Source organism: Dacryopinax primogenitus, assembly GCF_000292625.1.
Source record: "Dacryopinax primogenitus strain DJM-731 SS1 chromosome Unknown DACRYscaffold_20, whole genome shotgun sequence".
Taxonomy (NCBI): domain Eukaryota; kingdom Fungi; phylum Basidiomycota; class Dacrymycetes; order Dacrymycetales; family Dacrymycetaceae; genus Dacryopinax; species Dacryopinax primogenitus.
In genome coordinates, this window is record NW_024467217.1 from 570,127 (window position 1) to 587,066 (window position 16,940).

Here is a 16,940-nt window from a genome sequence, read left to right on the forward strand (position 1 = left end):
GCTGCCACGATGCGAGGCTTGAGAACTGAAGAGGAGACATCATCTGAATTGGTAATCACCACGGACCACCACCGAGCTGAATGCATGGTGTCACATTGCATACGAGCACCCCGGGAAGAATCAGGCTCACCTGCTCGAGCTCTGCATCGATCACATCTCCAGACTCCATCTCCAGCATTTTCGGGGTGTCGCTATCTCGTATCCGCCCACCCTCGTAGAGGAATCTCAGCGTGCCCTTCTTCTTGTTGAAGCGTTTCTACGATTACCCCCATTTAGGTCAGCGTGGGACATGTTCGGCGACTTCGCAAAGGTTGCTCACGTAGGCAGCCTCGAACACCTTCCCGAATTGGGTTGTCGCACTCACGTCGACCTGACATTCTGGCGCCAAAGGTCAGCCGAGCACTTGAGCGCATCGGTATGGAAGACGACGAACCCTGTCCTTGACACTGAATAGTTAGGCGCAACTTCTTTTTTGCCTGAGATTCCGAGGGCCGTTCTTCTTGTTGCTGCTCGTCAATCTCCTCCTCCTCCTCGTACGATGGCATGACTTGCTGGAAGCTGGAAATGGATTGTCGGTGGGATGACGCGCGGAACGAAGGCGGAATGATGAGGCCACCACCACAAGACGCGACCTGCGCGTTTACGTGACCCTGATTCGCCGCGTAGACCTGGATGCAACTGCATCGTCTGACCTCGTGCGGTTATGATCTCGGGCAGGCCATTACTGGATTGAAAATTTGTAATAATAAAAGCAGTCCAAATGAGCCTCAAATTGGCCCCAGGTCTAGTTTCTGTGGTGTGGTAGGCTGGAGACAGTGCACGAGTTTGCCCAAATGATAGGGTTTCCAGGCCCTTTCCCTGTGCTAATTGATTTCCCTTATGCAGCATTGCCAACACCACTCTGAGTTTGGTGGGGAATCTGCGCAACCTGCACACAGCTCTCAATACTGGTCAAATTGAAACTCATCTTATTCAAGTATTGTTCTGACATTCTATCTTCACGATTCTTTCTAAACACGCAAGAGGTTTTGATGTTGTGGGAGGTGTCCAAAACATCGGTGTTACCTGAGCGCAGATCGATGCAGCCGCGCTGCAGCGAAATATCCGTACGTGACCGCTGACATGCACGAAGAGCGCGTTGCTCGGCCCATTTTATGGCAAAGTTTATCACGTTATGATCCTTACACTGCAACATACAAACTGAGTACAACAGGCGTCAACTGCAAAGAAAACAGATCAAGCGATGTGGCTATGTGACACAAACGTAATGGTATCACATATATCCTTGACCTCCCAACTGTGGACAGAAAGTCAACTCTAGATTACTAGAAGGTACAAAAAACACTGACCTGCTCGATATTTGCGTCTATATGATCTTCATCATCCATTCCAAGGCTATCGGGTGTATCAGCCTCACCCACAGGGCGATCCTCATACCGATATCGTAATATTCCTCGCTGTATGTTGAATTTCTTCTACCAAGGTGTAAGCATATACCGCTTGTGACTCCGATCCATAAATAGGCGCCATACCTCAACAGCGCGGAAGATTTTCGAGCAAGGGAGAGTACGGGAGAGAATCATCTGCATGCCTGGGAAAGATGAGTTCTTGTAATGAAACAAGAAAATCAATGTGTACGAACTCCTTCCATCATCCATCATCAACGTGAGCCGAACCTTTCGCTTAGCCTCAGTGTTCGACGACGGGAGCGGTTCGTTGTCCGTCTTCTGCTGCTGGACTTCATTGAGCCCCTCACTCGAGGAGGTAATCATTTGGGACGTTTGAGGTACTAGCTGTCCTCCCCCCTCTTCTCCACAAGGCTTTTCCGAATTGTCGTCGTCCGAATCAGGCTGGCGTGCGAGAGGCATGGTTGTAATGGTAGTGGGTAGAGCGCGATGCAGAGGATGCAGTGATCAGTGGGTAATTATAATGAGCATTGCCGCTCAATCCCCGCCATCCACTCGTTGATCACACGTGTTTCTGCACCGGGCAAGAAAAAGAATTCTTTTGTTGCCGCTTTTCCGCCTTTGTATGACTGGCCGTGTTGTCCGGCACGATATTGCTGAGCAGCTGAAAACTGATAGCCCACAGTAGTATTGAGAAATGTATATGTAAAGACCAACCGTGTTACCCAAAGGAAACTAAACAATAAACAGAACCTTCGAGGAAGGGAGGCAATGATAATCGTTGTTGACCCTAGTTATGTTTCGCAAAACGTGTTTTTTCCAGGAGTCTGTTGAGGTTTCGAGCGTTCTTTATTCTCTCCAGTTCAGCTTCGGTCCCAGCAATGCGCATGTTTATTTCTTCGTCAGTTCCACTTTGAAACGTTTGAGCATCAGGTAATCGCAGAGGTCCAAAACCGATATTCTCCACATTCGGCGCGATCGTACGCAACAATACCGCGACTTGCTCCGGATTACGAATGTAGGCGTTCCCAATGCGTAAACAGCAATGTTGCGATTTCGCGAGCACCTTATTCCATATTCGCAGGAGATTCGGGTGTACAAGTGGATCCAGGTTCATCTCGATTGCCACTTCTTGAAGGGCAGGGCATGCTAGCAAGAGCGCGATGAGGCCCATGTTAGTCACCTGAGCTGGTTCGCATGCGCACGAGGAGTTCTCTTCGGTGACGCGTAGTACTCGCAGCCACCGCCAAGCCCTCATTTCGGAAAGATCCTTGTCGGTGAAGACGAATGAATAGTGTTCGAACACAGACAGATGCAGAATTTGAAGTTTGTCGCATTTTAACAGCGGTCGATAGCATGCAAAGGTGAAACGGTCCCAAGTTTGTGGGTCCTTGATATCATCTATGGTGACGCTTGACGGGACGTGCACATGCTGTCGTGTTTCCAGGGGAGGATAGGCAGACAACGCTATAAATTCGAGTTTCGGGCAATTGTTCGCTATTGCTTCGACTACAGTGTGCACGTACTCCTTCGTTCCAACCATCGACAACACGATAGACTGAATACAGGACAGCCTAGTGAGAGTGATAAATGCGCCGATGAACCCCTTGTCCGGATACACGTCAATAACAGCATCTAGGTTCAGATTGAGAGACCAGCTCCGTAGCGAGAAAAAAGGTGAGGGGCAGCATCCTTCAAAATCTGACAATGCGATGGGTCCACGAAGGGAGAGAAGGCTCTCGGAGGCCACCTGGGGCTTCCACTCCAGTTTAGGCAATGAAGGCAGAGATCCGATGCTTTTGAATAACGGTGCCGTATAAGGGATGTCTCTCAGCTTGAGTTCCTTCATTGTTGTGCATTCTTCCAGGAAAGACGTCAGAAATCTGTCCAGAAGGGCGAAGACCGGGGAGACGTAATGCAGGCAGTCGTCTGAAGTGTCATAAGTTCGGGAAGGAAAAGGCAGAAGTCGCCACATTCGAGACAAATAATCCCGCAAAGCGCCCCAAGAAGTTGCATCAGCGGTGTGGGCACAGTGAGTTCGGGCACAAGGTCATCAAGGAAGAATGTGAGACGGACCGCGCGCAGAGACTCCGGCATAACAAGACATATGGCGTGAAAACTGTTTGCACTTCGAACCTCGAAGTTCACTTCGAAAAGACTGGGAAATAGCGACAGAGAAGGGCGGAAGAGGAGAACTGCGAGAAGGCAGTCGAGGGAACCATTCGATTCTTGATGGTACGTGAAGATACGGGAATGCTTCGTCCGACGATAGATCCGATCCCGTGTTGTGTGGTTTATTGGTCTGACGAGTTCCTGCTTATGCTCAGACACAGCAATAATCATCGCAGTAACAAATCATACTCACGAGCGTATTATCTACCCCTATCCCGATCATGTCCTCGGGGAACAGCTGCCAAATTCTCGAGGGCGTCGCATCTCGCCACACGACAGCGAGTGCGGCCTCGTGGAAGCACTTGGAGACCACAGTATAGGAAGCTAGCGACTCGTCGCTCAAGTGAATGAGAATAGATGACAGAACATCCCGGTTCGAGAAGAGTTCATGCATGTGAACGCAAGCGAATAGCAAGGGAGCGTGTACCAGCTATACGCCTCTCAGCAGTCGGTTAGCAATCGAGATCACTTCGACCAGGGCCACGAGCAGAGGTTCCGTTCCTATCCGAGTACGACGGGTCTTCGTGACGAGTCCGTTTTCGGCGATGCTTCTCCAATTGAGAATATCTCAATGCAATGTATTCGGCGGGGAAGTACAAGGAGCAAGAAGAGACGAGGAGTAACCCAAGGAGCGGGGTATAAACTTTGCACCGCCACTGAGGGATGACTAAATGACGTAGCCCCCGAACCAACTGGGATGATCATTAGTACCTCGCAGCCATAGCTCGCTCAGCAACGCGAACGCTTGTTCAAGTATCCAAGTCTGCTTTCCTCCCATCTTCATTACACAATACTGACTGCGATCAACTAATACTGACGTGCTACCTGTACCTTGTGGTCGACAAGAATAACATACAAAAAATACGTGGAGGCGCAGCGCTAAAATGACGGAGCTATTACGGTTACTCCAGCAGTCTGTGGAACCGGATTGCCCGGTGGATAGTGTCGATTCAGACGTCCCCCTCCGCGTAGTGGCACTCTTCGTTATACTGGCTGTATCGAGCTTTGGTACGCGCGTCTGTGTGCTGCGCAACATGACGGGTTACTGAAGGCGCGCTATGCCCCGCTTAGCTGCAATGTTCCCGACGTTTGCTAAGCGTGTCAGCTACCTTCACATACCATCCCTGGCATTCTTCATGGCGAAGCACTTTGGAACAGGCAAGTCATCGTTTCTCGGGTGCCTGCAAGCTGTGTCCACGCACAGGTTCGCTAAACGCCGATTGTTTTCTGTTTTCCTAGGGGTCATTATCGCCACAGTCTTCATACACCTGCTGAACAAGGCTTATTCAGCCCTCAGCGACCTCTGCTTGAATGTGAAGATCGATAGCCATTGGCCCGGTGTGATTGTGTACGTAGATTTCCATTGATTTTGCACAAGCTCGCAGCTCATGCGGAAATTTTACGCGATGTAGCATGATATCATGCCTTGCGATATTCTTGGTCGAATGTAACCTATTTCTGTACTTCGGGTCTTCCGGGACTGTGACTGATCAAAGACTCCACCAGATTGTGCGACTTCTTACGTCGAGCACTTGGCGTCGAAGCCGTCTGTTATCGACAAGTTCTTACAAACACCGGTAGGTGACTATCGCGATGATCCGGTAGCGGATGGAGAAGCTCCAGAGGGGCCAGAAGACCTGGATGCCGTCCGCGACGGCGAACCACACATCGCGAATTCTGATGATCCTGAGCGTGACACACACTATTGGGACGGCTATCTCCATGAGCACCATGCGCATGGACGTAAAGCCCTTACTCATCGTGAAAGCGCTGTGCAAATTCTTGGAGTTGTAGTGAGTTTGTCTGTGGACCCCCTGAAACGCCTTGTCCTGTATGATTCGCTCACCATTGACATTTGTGCAGGTCCTGCAAGCAGGAATCATGTTGCATTCGATCATCATTGGCTTGACCCTGGTGGTTACGTCGGGGCCAAATTTCAGTGGGTGGCTTTCTCTTGTTCCTTCTAGAATTTCTAACGTAACCCTTTTTTGCTGCATTCCACAGTCTCGCTACTGCTCGCGATTATCTTTCACCAACTCTTTGAGGGTCTTACACTTGGTGTGCGGCTGGCCGCCCTTCCCCTCAGCCGGAAATCTATCATCCCTTACGTGCTCGCCCTTGCTTTCGCCATAACAACACCGATCGGTATCGGGGCCGGTTTGCTCGGTCGTTCATTCAACCCTCGCGGTGAGTGTCCATCAAATTCCGGGTTCGCCACCGCCCCCGCTTCCACTTCCTTTGATTGGCCGCGTAAACGTTGTTGAGTTTGCTCATGCGGTGCTTTTGATCAGGTCTAACAGCACTCCTGATGAGCGGGATAATGTCGGCGATCAGCGCCGGCGTGCTCATGTATTCGGGCTGCGTCGAGCTGCTCGCGGGCGACTTTCTGGAGAGTCACGGTGTGAGGGACAGCTCGTGGAAACGACAAGTGCTCGCGCTAGTATCGTTATTTGCAGGCGCGGCGGCAATGACCGTCAGCGGGTGAGTGCTTCTACATACTACACTCATCATCCCACCATACCGGCGCCACCACTCCGACATATTCCCCACGTTGGCATTGCGGGGTCGTGGCCGGTGCCGACGATACGGGCAGATATGTGGCTGCAGGCCGCGTGCTCCGTTGTGCTCGTTCTCGTGCTCGGGCCATATGACACAAGCTGACCCTAACGACCGGCAATCTGCACTAAACCCTATTTGCGGCACATGAAAACCCAACCAAAGCTTGTGAGTCGGTCATTGTTCTCTCCGCACTAGACGGGGTGTGCGGGCAACATCAGGACTTACCCCGCGTTTGGTCTAGTTGGGACTGAGCTTTCATTTTACTGGGTTCTGTGGTATTTGGAAGGAACGGTGGATTGATCAACTAGGATGGAAGGGATCTCTATGTTGTGGATGATTCAAGAAGTACCGAAGTGGGGCGGACAAGGCTCGGAGGGGGATGAGCTAATACAAATCGAGAAGCAACGGATGGATGGAACGGTACCGATGTACTAATGTACGATGGATGTACGATCCTACCATCATAGCCCTTATGCAGGAAAACCAGGGACGTATTTAGTCCTTATGCATTCCACTACTGATCTCGGGAGATCACCCGCTCTTCTGAGCCGCGCTGCTGCACCATGTGCTCATGCGTGGGGTGATGCCCTCAGCCCCTGGCGCATACAAGCAGTAAGCAGTAAGCAGTCGGCAGTCGGGAGGACGAACCTCGACCGGCAGACAGCCGTCAGACGTCATGCAATGTCAAACATCAAGGGCTGGACCGGTGAGATTGGCACCTAATCCTGATATTTCACGGGCGCTTCCGAGTGTAGCATGTGCTCTTCCGATGGGATTAGCGTAGGACGAGGGCGAGGACGACGTAGGACCGTAGGACCGTATGGCTGTATGGCTGTATGACGCCGACTGGGAGCGCCGGGGATATAGCCCCGCGGGCGCGGTTGGGTGGCCGGTGCCGGTCGCTCGGTCGCGCTCGTTGTGGTTTCGGCGGTTGGCGCTGACAGCGTTGTGGCTGAGGACTGCGGACGTTAGTGCCAGTGTTACCTTGGTGTGGTCGGCGTCTACCACATGGTCAGCAGGGGGAAGAGCAGCACCCGGTCCTCGCCGAAGGTGCGCCCGACCAACCCGACATTCCGAGTTCCCGACGCTCGGCCCTCCAACACCTATACCGTGCCAGTACCTGGGCCTTGTCCAAGATGCAGAAGCTCCCGCGACCGCCTAATCCCTAGGCCGGGGTTGTTGGGGCTTTGCGACAGGCAACCGGAAGCTGAGAACCTGTCTTTCCCCGCCTGCTGGGAGTACTTGTTGGTGCTGGGTTAGCCACTGGCGTTCCGGCTGCGGGGCGGCAGACACAAGGACGGTTCGAACCGTACCCGCGGCATGCGTACCGACCGTCCGTATGCGTGTAGCCGAAGGGTTATGTCTCCGCCAGCTGGGGTCGCGGTGCCAGGAGTCGGGAGTCGGGAGTGGGGACAGTCGGTGCCAAGCGCCCAGGGGATATGTCGGCGTTTGTGCTTAGAGGCGAAGGCTGGGTGGGCTGGGCTGCGGGCATCAGTGGGGCCGGACATTGGTTTTCCCCGGGCCGACAAGCTGGGGATGACCAGGCATGGTGCGGTTGTTGGGTTGTCGGTGGCTTGCAGTGCTGGGTACAACGCCGCGTTGTTGGAGGGACGGGCCGGGATGTGGGCGGAGGGTCAAGTCCTCGGACTGGATGTTGCCTGGTTGCAAGGGATTGGGAAGGGAGGGGAAATGCCGGCCGAGGGCTGTGCTCGTCTTGACAGCCGCCCATATGCATGGAGGTCTGTGCACAGGTAGGAGAGTGGGGGGACAGACCGGGTGAGGGGTGTCAGGGGGTCTCGTTGTGGGTGTGTACCCCCGTGTGTGATCCAAGTGTCCGTGAATCTTGTCTGAGGTGATGAGAGATGTTTCTCCCATGTTCTCTATTGTAGACCCGCACCGCAACGCCCAACGGTTCGTTCACAGTCCGGCATGTTCGGTGGTGTTCGCAGTGAAGAGAGAGAGGGAGAGGGTTGTCCTAATTGAGAAGCGTGTGATCGCCTCTCCCATTCCGGACCCAACTTCCCTATATATTACATCCCGGCCAAGACATCCCCCCTCGCTCCTGCCCTTCCCCTCCTCCTCCCCATCGTCCACCCTCCTTCCTTCCGTACCTCCATCTACCTTCGCACCCTTCTTGCTTCTCTCTTGGACAGCTCTAAAAGGCTCAATTGAAAGAGTCAAACCACACCACACTCCACTAACCAGCACCACACCACACACCGGCGCTCACCAACTTGTTACTTTATTAGTCACACTACCTCACCCAGCCGTATAAAAGGCGCACACACACGACTACAACCCCACCCCCTCATCTCAGCATCCATCCTTTCCCCCTTTACCACTCCGCAACCCTGGCTTACGTAGCATACCAAACCATGTCGAGTGCGGTGCCCATCTCCGTCCGACATAACGGCGCCGATGCCTTTAGGCTCGACACCCACCCACACAGAGACGACTTCTCACACCACCGTCAGTCATTCAAGAACACCCCCACATCCCTGTCAAACTGGCTCAACATCTCTGGATCGGGCGGCTCATCATTTGAGTGCGTTCCCCCACGCCGCCCATACATCCTCATCCCCGCTCACGCTGACGTTCCCTGCAGCTGGAACATGCTCAACAACATCTCCAAGCTGGGCACGTCGGCCGAGTCCGACCGCGCCCGCTCATTCAAGGCCTTCTTGGCCGCGGAGAACAACCCCTCCGCCAGGGATGACTTCGTACGTCTTGTGTCTACGTCACCTAGGTAGCGTGTATGCTGACTAACCTCGTCAACCATAGTGCCGCGATTTCACCTGCTGCGGACTTGTCCTCCAGGACCTCCACTCCCTTCTCCAACACTACGAGGATGTGCACGTTGTGGTGATGGAATCACCAGAGGTTGGACCGCAGAACCCTAAGGGTATGGCAGCTGCAGCGTTCGACCCCTCCGAGATGGAGCTCGAGCCCGGTCCTTCTAAAAACCAGAGTGGTATGGCACAATCCAGCATGCAATCGGCATTTGATGCCCATGTCCTACGCACGGGTCCACGGGGGTCGTTCCCCTCCATCCAGACTGGCTCTCGTACCACCTCCCCATCTCGCTCAGGCACATCCACCCCCATGAGCCAGCGTTTCCCTTACTCAGGGCTCGACTCCCCGAATTCTCCGGCATCTTCCATCACACCCGCGCTGCTCTCTGCACCATCGACACCGCTCTCATCTCGCCCAGGTTCGCCGACATCGGGCAACTACTCCGACAGCACTATGACCATCTCACGACCTGCTTCTTCTCTCACTCGGAATAAACCATTCAAATGCCCCACCCCAGGCTGTAACAAGCAGTATCTCCAAGCGAATGGGCTTAAGTACCATCGTTTGCACGGGCAGTGTAACTTTGCTTCGAAGGACCCGAGCCTAGAGGGTCTTACAGAGCAGGAAGCGGAGGAGAAGCTGCGGCCGTACGCTTGTGCTGTCGGAGGCAATTGCGAACGGCGATACAAGAACATGAACGGCTTGAGGTATCACTATCAGCATTCGGGTGCACACGGTTCCATCGGCCTTGCACTTCTTGCGTCTGGGCACCATCATGCGCTTCCTGGCAAGAGCGGGCAGAGCCACCAGAAGAAGAAGCAGGATGGGCAGGATGCAACAAACGGCCAGCAGACAGTTGCCGCCCAGCAAGGTCAGTGGCATTCGCAGCTTCCACCAGTTCTGCAGCAGCAGCAACTTCTGTGGGAGCAGAACCCGTATGCGGGGTATGCCGTCCCGCAGATGCACGACATCAGCATGGATGTGTGAGCACGCTTTGCTGTTTTCTACGATCTCGGACGCTTGGCTTCTCGGCAATATATTACTTACCCTAATGCGTGCCTGCTTCCTGCTCTCCACTCCACGGCTCTTTCCCTCCTCCGCCTACATCATGACCCCTATAGACGCGACCAGCGCTCCGAACACGAAGAACGCCTGGTCGCCCTAATGACTCCGTTCCGTGCTTGATCTTTCGCTCTCCCTCTTCGTACAACACTCCGCTGGACGCGGCTAATTCTGTATCCACCACGGCACAAACCACGAACCCAACACATTCAACATTTTCTCCTGGTATCCTCGTATCAACTCACGCGGAACGTTCTGTCAACACTAGTCCTCCCTCCTCTCGGTCGTGGCGATCATGCCCCAGGCACGCCGGCTGGTTTCCTCGCCTCGGCATACTCTTAGGTATCTTCGTTTGTATGTGTCTGTCCTGTTTGATCTCTGTTCACTCTACCCCCGTGTCCTATCTTTACACCATCTTCTGCCCCGACGTGTTGCTCTTCCGTATAGCCCTACACACCAGTTGATCAGACTTGCATTCCCTGGCCCGCGTTGACTAGAGTAGACAGCCCAGGGACAGCCAGAATTGATCAAGTTTGGATAATACCCTTCACGTGTGCTTTCCCTCCCCTTGCCCTGTCCGTCCCCCTCGCCTCCTGACAATACAAAATGCACTGCATTAGTATGTATGCTGAGCAACCGTGCATAATCCACACAACGTCATTGTCAGCCCTTATTCACCCATCGTCTGAGACGATCAACAGCCCGATCCAGGGCGCTTTCTCCCTGACGCTAAGGAAAGCCCCGCCTAGCCGTAGGGGAAGGGGGGGGCGCTTGGGCGCGTACCTCGCATTTCGACATAGGACATAGAGCGGGGCGGTTGAGCGCCCGTCCAAGCGCCCGTCCAAGCGCCCGCGCCCGGCTGGAGCACGGCGTGCGGTGCTCTAACTCTAACACTCTAACACTCCTCACTCCTCCCGCAGGGGAAGTCCACGGCCTCTGCCTCTGATGAATCCCCGGCGCCGGCGTTCATTCATACGCTGATCGCATTATGCATTATCATCGACGACAGCAGCCACGTGGAACTCGATTCCGCCCCGGGCTCGACAGGAACGCGCGGCAGAGCGAGAGTCGAGCGGGGACGCGCTCGCGCTCGGCTGGGCGGTTAACGTAAGACCAAGGACAAGGACCAAGGACTAAAGACAGGACCGGACAGCTTATCCTACAGCTACAGCCTGAGCTTGGGCGCATGTTTCGCTCTTGTTCCGTTCTGGCGGGCTGATGTAAGCCAGAAAGCCAGGCCTTTGATAAGTACAGTACTATGAAAAATTTCCAGTTGCGTGAGGGACTGGCTTGCGCCAACGAGAAAACGTGCTGGACACGGGGTGGTCGCGTGGAAGCGCCGAAGAAGCTGTGCTGCCGGATATGGAAGTTGGTGACGCCCACGTATTTTGTGGGGCTTTTCGAGGATGTTGGTCAACTCGACTTGTATTTTTCTTTCCCTTGTTGCCATTGTCCGATCTCACCGGTGCTGTCAGTAAACTAATGAAAACCGTTGACAACGGCTAGGCATGGACCGGAATGGCGGTGCTTCGACCTGATCATCTTGAAGGGAGGCTCTAATGACGAATGACGAAAATCAGGTTAATATGATGGCATTTTTTCGGACTTTGGGGAGGCGTTCCTGGATGCTGAGCAGGAGTGGGCATCGCGTATCGCCTGCTACCGCAGTTTGCTCACTGGTGATAGTCATGTCATGGGTCATGGGCAAAGTCGACCACATTAGCATGCCATTGTGACAAACCGCTGGATATTCGGATTTTCAGGGCGATGATCCGCTGTTTAGGGAGTTGGGTTACTGATACTTTCGCGAGCAATCCGCATGTCTGTGCGAGATGAGGTGATCCTCCTCGAATGCTTTGGCCAGTTCGGTGGGGTGCGCCGTTGGCGTTGTCGGGAAAGGGTTTATTCGGAGATACATGTATTTGCAGCCATACACATTGCATGAATATGCGTCCAAAAGGTGGAGAAGGGGTTTGCTGGCCAAGACGCGTCCTTTCCGGGTCTGCCGATAATCTGAATTGAGTTGCCAGAATCTGAACAAGCGATGAATGGGGTGGAAGCTGTTCGACAATGCAGTAACTGAAATCATAATTGGATTGAGTTGTGATTCTGGGCGTGAATTCAAAGTCTGATTTCCAGCGGGATCCGAATCGTCTCGGATCTCCTGGTACATCTTGGTGTTACAATATCAGATTATGTGTTGAGTACCCAGAGGGAGCTGAAGGGGTTTGATCAGTGCCGTAAAATTGTCGGTATCCCATTTCCGTCCTGCTCGCAATGACTTCCTTGACCACATGGACATGGGACGTAAAACACGTGGAATGGCCATTACCTGCGGCTACACGCTGCCAATCTACAACCAAAAATAAGTACCCGCCGGATCGTACGAATCGACACGCGGACTCATGCTACAGAAGAAAATCAAGTATATGCTACGCGGCAGAATGCTGCGACTGTGGAAACGAATAAACGATGCAGTATGAAGTAGACCAATGCAAGAAGTCATGGTAGGGGCGAAATATCGGATAAGAAGGTAAAGGGGTTGGTCAAGGGGGTCACAGACATTGGAACGAATATATCGGTATGGCGGTATTGGATGGGGAGCATGACTATACACTCAGTGGTCCATGTGCGTCGTAACGAGGTCGTGTCGTCTACATTCAAGCTTTTTTTCTGTTCTGATTCACATCGGGTTGCCGCCGAAGCTCTCGCCTTCCGGACGGTTTCTGCTCAGCCATGCGCCATAGCTTCGCACAGGGGGAGGCATGTCGGCGTCGTTCTGCATGATGGGTGCCGTAACAAACGAATCGTTGGCACTGCTGCCGGGTAATGGAGGCACTGAACTCGCAGCAGAGATGGTCTCGCCTGATGGCTGCGGTCGAAGATGAGATGAAGGTGGGGAGCGTATGGGGATAGGAGCGGGAAGTGTGGACGTGAGCGTTCCAGCCGGCAATTCTCGTCGAATCGTCAAGTTCGGGGATCCAGTGTCCACGCTTGCCTGTCGTCTGGGAGTTCCAATGATACTCGGTCGTGTGGAACCAGAGCTTCGCGCAGACGGCGGGGGGGTCTCTTCAGCTTCAAGCTGAGACGTCCAATCCGACTGTCTGCCAAAGGTTCGGTCCACTATCGGTTCCTCGTCTCCTTCAATTGGCGACGCACGCGACCCTTCGGGACTACTCTCGGGGCTCTGAGCCTGAGAGCGTGCACTCGAGTAATAGGATCCCTCAGGATCGGACGTGATAAGCTGTCTGTTGGGCCCGCCCGAACTGGACAGCAACTCAGGCTCAGCCTGTACACGCCCGGAAATCGAGTTGGAACCTGATGAAACCGACTCTGCGAGACTCCGGGAAGGCCGCATCAAGCGGCTCACCGAAGCGCCCCGGCTCGGTCCTCCTTCACTACTTTCCTCCTCTGGGCTGACTTCCTCCTCGTCGCCCTCTTCGCCCGGATCGTGTTCCTGAACAGGATCTTCATTGATCAAAGCAGGTGGCGGACCAATGCGACCTGATTCGACTCCTGCCGGTCGACCAACAAAGATCGCTGCTACGGAGCGTAGTGAACTCTCGCCTGAACTGGGTGCTTGAGCACGCGGTCTTGCGGACTGGCTTGGCGGATGATGGGCATGTTGCGGTCGAGCGATGTTGCCCATTGAGGGGTTGAAACGCGTTGCAAGCATAGGCACGCCGGGGTCTGAGATCGCCTGCGACCCATTCGAGTCCGTATGCGCATGACCAGGGGACGTAGGTGAAAGGTTGGAGATGCTCTGCGACCCACCGCGAGAGAGGGGAGAAGTAGGAGACGTGGGGGAAGTGACAGCAGCCGAGCCGCTCGCGGTGGACTGTGTCCGACTCCCAGGCCTGAAGTACTCGAACTGGCTCTGCCCAGGTAGGAGAGGCTGGCCGAGGGAGGACATGCTCGCAGAGCGTCCTTCCTCCGGTGGGTAGCTCCTGCGCTGACCCGCGCCTTCCTCGCCTGGGGCAGATTGAGCCTGTTCAAGAACAGCCACAGGCCCAGCCTGAGCACTGTCAATCGCCTGCTTCTCTCTTCTCCTTTGCTCGTCGCGCGCGAGTTCACGCTCATGTTCCCCCGTACCCGTTCTCTGCCTTCTAGAACGGGGCGAGTTGCCCAACAGCGCTTGAGCAAGCGTGTCATCTTCGTCCGGATCGACCCAGTCGAGCAAGATCTTCTGAACACGGGCAGCGAGTTCCGCCTCCCCTAAATCGAGGGCGACGCTTTCCCTCCTCTGGGGATGGACCAGCTCGGGCTGCTGGGAGCGCACGCTAGGCAGAACACGCATCTCCTGCCTAGTCTGGGCGAACCCCTGTCCCCCAAGCGCAGGAGTAGGAAGAGCAGTCACCGTCTGCCCACCCGAGCCCGAGCCGGACCCAGAAGCAGTAAGCGGGCCAAACACGCCCGAGCCCACAAGCGCGGGCTGCTGCGGACTCTGCACCCCCGCCCCCGCGCTCTGGGACGGAGGGAGCGGGAACTGAGAAAGCGGACCAGCAAGAAAATGCTGCATTATCCTGCTCAAGTCCCTTTCCCCCGCTGGCTCGGGGGTAGGGTCGTCCAGACTCATCCTAGGCCCTTCCCGGGGCCTCGTTTCCTCCACTCCGGTGATCGGGTGCGGGCTCCCACTTGGAGGGGGGTAAGGAACGGACGGAGGGGGGACAGGACTGACTGCGCCCAGTCTCCGACCAGAACGGTCAGCGAGACAAAACTCCCAGGCTTCTCTGATCCTCTCCCGCGTGCGTTCCCTCCATCCCCAGGGTAACGGCTCCCCTTCCCCGTACACATAGCCATAGCCATACCCGTGGGCGTAGGCATAGGAAGACCGACCCAAACCCTCTTTCTCCTTTTCCCCCCAGCGCGTTTCCTCCCACTTGTTCCTAGGGCCACACAGACCCGCGCACGCCAAGCCAGAGAGCGCCCACAGGCCTAACCAAGCAAGGAGGAGGACAGTAGTGCGGAACAGTGCCCAGGCTGCGTTCAGGGCAAGCACTGTTTTCGCATAGGTTGTCAGCGCGCCCGAAGGCAGGAAATACAGTCCGTCTTTCGCGTCTTCCAGTGTCGTGCTCGATGAGCCTTGGAAGACCGTTCCTCCCGGAGGAGGGAGCCAGAATGCCAGCAGCAGGGCGAGGGCCAGTGCTCCCCTCGGAAGGAGCGTAGCGACCGTCCACCCGTTCTGGGAATAGAGGTAGCACGTCTCCGCTAATCCGTCTCTCCACCCTCCCGGGGCGCGGGGGGACCGAGAGCGCCAAGCTGATCGACGGACCTGGTTCAGGAAGGAGAAGTGGGCAAAGGAGCTGAGGGCTACGAACGTGCTCGCTGGTCGGGAGAGGTAGATACTCGTTATTGACGGGCGGGAGGCGCGCCACCGGCGGTAGAAGCAGTACAGGATTTCGTATAACAGGAACACGCATATGAGCTGGAGGAACACACATCCGGCATAGGCGGCCGTAGCGAGTGCCCAGTTCCGGCCTGAGGAGGGGACGGTGGGGGACTCGAGAGGCGGGAAACGGGCGGAGAGGACGAGGATGTAGAGCGTGTGGATGTCTAGGAAGACTTGGGCGGGCAGGTGGGCAAATGCGAGTACCGGGAGCAGGCGGTAGTGGGCCTTTGCACTCCAGGTGGGGTCGAGTAGCAGCTCAGGGCGGAAGAGCGGGTGCTTGTATACCGGTACAGGGAGCAGTCCGGTGCTGCTTTCCGCTGCAGAGTGGGAGGGCGAGGGAGGATGATACTGCACGCCCGAGCCAGCACTCTCAGGTCGGAGAAAATCGTTGTTCCTGCCAAAGCTTGATGGTGGCTGAGACTGGGAAGAAGACGGCTGGTGCGTGTGTCGTTTGCCGTACGGCACAGAAGGGAGAGTGGGGAAGGTGATCCTTGGTTCTCGGTCTTCGCTCGTCCGCGCTGGAGGAGGGGGCTGCACACCACGGACGATCACCCGCCTGGGCGTGGCCTGCCTCTCTCCGGCGCTGTGCCGTTTCTCTCTTGGGGGGGAAGAGGGCTCCGTTTTGGGGGCGGAGGTACCGAAAGAGAAACTGGGTAAACGGGGTGCGCCGGAAACCCGGACTCTGCGCTCGGTTTTACGCTCCTTGTCCTTGTCCTTTTCCTTTTCTTTTTCCTTCTCGCGCACGTCGGGCTTTTGGGTAGCAGAAGACCGCTTACTCTGCACAGGAGCGAGCACTGTCAGGTCTTCTTCTCCCTCCGCCTCCGCCTCCAATTCCGCCTCTCCTTCAGAGTGTGCTGATGGCGTTTCCCCAGGTAGGACGACATCCCCGCCCCCACCCCCATCACCCTCAAAACTCTCAGTCCACCATCCTTCTGGCCCCGGGCCCACAGGCCGGCGAGGCAGCCAACTAGGGTACGCCGAGCCCGAGCCTGTGCTTGCCGCTTGTGATTGCGAGTTGGAGTGGGAGTGGGAGTGGGATGTGTGCGAGTTGGAGTGGGAGGTCGAGGTCGTTCGCGTGCTGCCGTAGGCGTAGGGAGCTTGTGCGGGAGGGGGAGGATGCGACTCGGAGGTGTTCCTCGAGTGAGGGGTATATGACGGTCCCCCTTCCCCAGGAGTCGTATACCTCCCTGACCCATACCCATACCCATACCCACCGTGTCCATGTCCATACCCATAACCATATCCTTGCCCATACCCCTGTCCGAGCCCGGTATAATCATACGGCAGCCCCAGGCCCAAGCCGGGCAGGTCCTCCCCCGCCTGGGCGAGCGCGCGCGTGCGGGGTGTAGGCGGCGTATGCCTGCGTTGTTGGGAGGCGTGGGTTGGGTGGGCGTAGGACGGTGTGGGGGTTGGAAGGGAGGGGAAGGGAGGGAGGAGGGGAGTTGTGGAGGATTGACGTTGATGCATCTTTTGCTTTCTTGGGGTGGGGATGTGGGTGGTTGGAGTGGTGCGGTGTTGAGTGGATAGTTGTAGACGTTGATGTTGATATCGTTTTTTCT

The 16,940-nt window shown here is 55.5% G+C and overlaps 6 protein-coding genes across 6 annotated transcripts; 2 read left to right on the forward strand and 4 right to left on the reverse strand.

The window, feature by feature from the left end:
- Nucleotides 1-55: 55 nt before the first annotated feature.
- DACRYDRAFT_111205 (uncharacterized protein) lies at nt 56-1,868 on the reverse strand (the record flags this gene model as incomplete). Its single annotated transcript, XM_040769191.1, has 7 exons — nt 56-76; nt 131-256; nt 320-378; nt 434-668; nt 1,350-1,475; nt 1,533-1,591; nt 1,643-1,868. 7 exons carry the CDS (start codon nt 1,866-1,868, stop codon nt 56-58), a joined length of 852 nt encoding a protein of 283 aa, XP_040625133.1.
- Nucleotides 1,869-2,196: 328 nt separating this feature from the next.
- On the reverse strand, nt 2,197-3,972 carry DACRYDRAFT_111206 (uncharacterized protein; the record flags this gene model as incomplete). The annotated part of the gene is made up of 3 exons (XM_040769192.1): nt 2,197-3,335; nt 3,389-3,719; nt 3,772-3,972. 3 exons carry the CDS (start codon nt 3,970-3,972, stop codon nt 2,197-2,199), a joined length of 1,671 nt encoding a protein of 556 aa, XP_040625134.1.
- Nucleotides 3,973-4,485: 513 nt separating this feature from the next.
- On the forward strand, nt 4,486-6,735 carry DACRYDRAFT_24704 (Zinc/iron permease). The gene is made up of 9 exons (XM_040773803.1): nt 4,486-4,586; nt 4,650-4,736; nt 4,818-4,926; nt 4,991-5,025; nt 5,085-5,371; nt 5,442-5,517; nt 5,583-5,765; nt 5,870-6,063; nt 6,379-6,735. The coding sequence occupies exons 2-8, from the start codon at nt 4,655-4,657 to the stop codon at nt 6,061-6,063; spliced, it is 966 nt and encodes a 321-aa protein (XP_040625135.1). The 5' UTR covers nt 4,486-4,586; nt 4,650-4,654; the 3' UTR covers nt 6,379-6,735.
- A 560-nt stretch (nt 6,736-7,295) lies between these two features.
- Nucleotides 7,296-7,645, reverse strand: DACRYDRAFT_111208 (uncharacterized protein; the record flags this gene model as incomplete). Its single annotated transcript, XM_040769193.1, has 2 exons — nt 7,296-7,412; nt 7,466-7,645. The coding sequence occupies 2 exons, from the start codon at nt 7,643-7,645 to the stop codon at nt 7,296-7,298; spliced, it is 297 nt and encodes a 98-aa protein (XP_040625136.1).
- A 602-nt stretch (nt 7,646-8,247) lies between these two features.
- Nucleotides 8,248-10,533, forward strand: DACRYDRAFT_24705 (uncharacterized protein). The gene is made up of 3 exons (XM_040773804.1): nt 8,248-8,682; nt 8,743-8,857; nt 8,919-10,533. The coding sequence occupies exons 1-3, from the start codon at nt 8,513-8,515 to the stop codon at nt 9,915-9,917; spliced, it is 1,284 nt and encodes a 427-aa protein (XP_040625137.1). The 5' UTR covers nt 8,248-8,512; the 3' UTR covers nt 9,918-10,533.
- A 1,926-nt stretch (nt 10,534-12,459) lies between these two features.
- Nucleotides 12,460-16,848, reverse strand: DACRYDRAFT_102075 (uncharacterized protein; the record flags this gene model as incomplete). Its single annotated transcript, XM_040767609.1, has 1 exon — nt 12,460-16,848. One exon carries the CDS (start codon nt 16,846-16,848, stop codon nt 12,676-12,678), a length of 4,173 nt encoding a protein of 1,390 aa, XP_040625138.1. The 3' UTR covers nt 12,460-12,675.
- Between the last annotated feature and the right edge of the window lie 92 nt (nt 16,849-16,940).

What these genes read in the sequence shown, in the direction of transcription:
- DACRYDRAFT_24704 (XM_040773803.1), top strand. Translation starts at nt 4,655, where the DNA reads ATGTTCCCGACGTTTGCTAAGCGTGTCAGCTACCTTCACATACCATCC. An exon ending in TACGTCGGGGCCAAATTTCA is followed by an intron (nt 5,518 to 5,582) that starts GTGGGTGGCTTT and finishes TGCATTCCACAG; the next exon opens with TCTCGCTACTGCTCGCGATT. An exon ending in TCGTTCATTCAACCCTCGCG is followed by an intron (nt 5,766 to 5,869) that starts GTGAGTGTCCAT and finishes GCTTTTGATCAG; the next exon opens with GTCTAACAGCACTCCTGATG.
- DACRYDRAFT_24705 (XM_040773804.1), top strand. Translation starts at nt 8,513, where the DNA reads ATGTCGAGTGCGGTGCCCATCTCCGTCCGACATAACGGCGCCGATGCC. An exon ending in TCGGGCGGCTCATCATTTGA is followed by an intron (nt 8,683 to 8,742) that starts GTGCGTTCCCCC and finishes CGTTCCCTGCAG; the next exon opens with CTGGAACATGCTCAACAACA. An exon ending in CCTCCGCCAGGGATGACTTC is followed by an intron (nt 8,858 to 8,918) that starts GTACGTCTTGTG and finishes CGTCAACCATAG; the next exon opens with TGCCGCGATTTCACCTGCTG.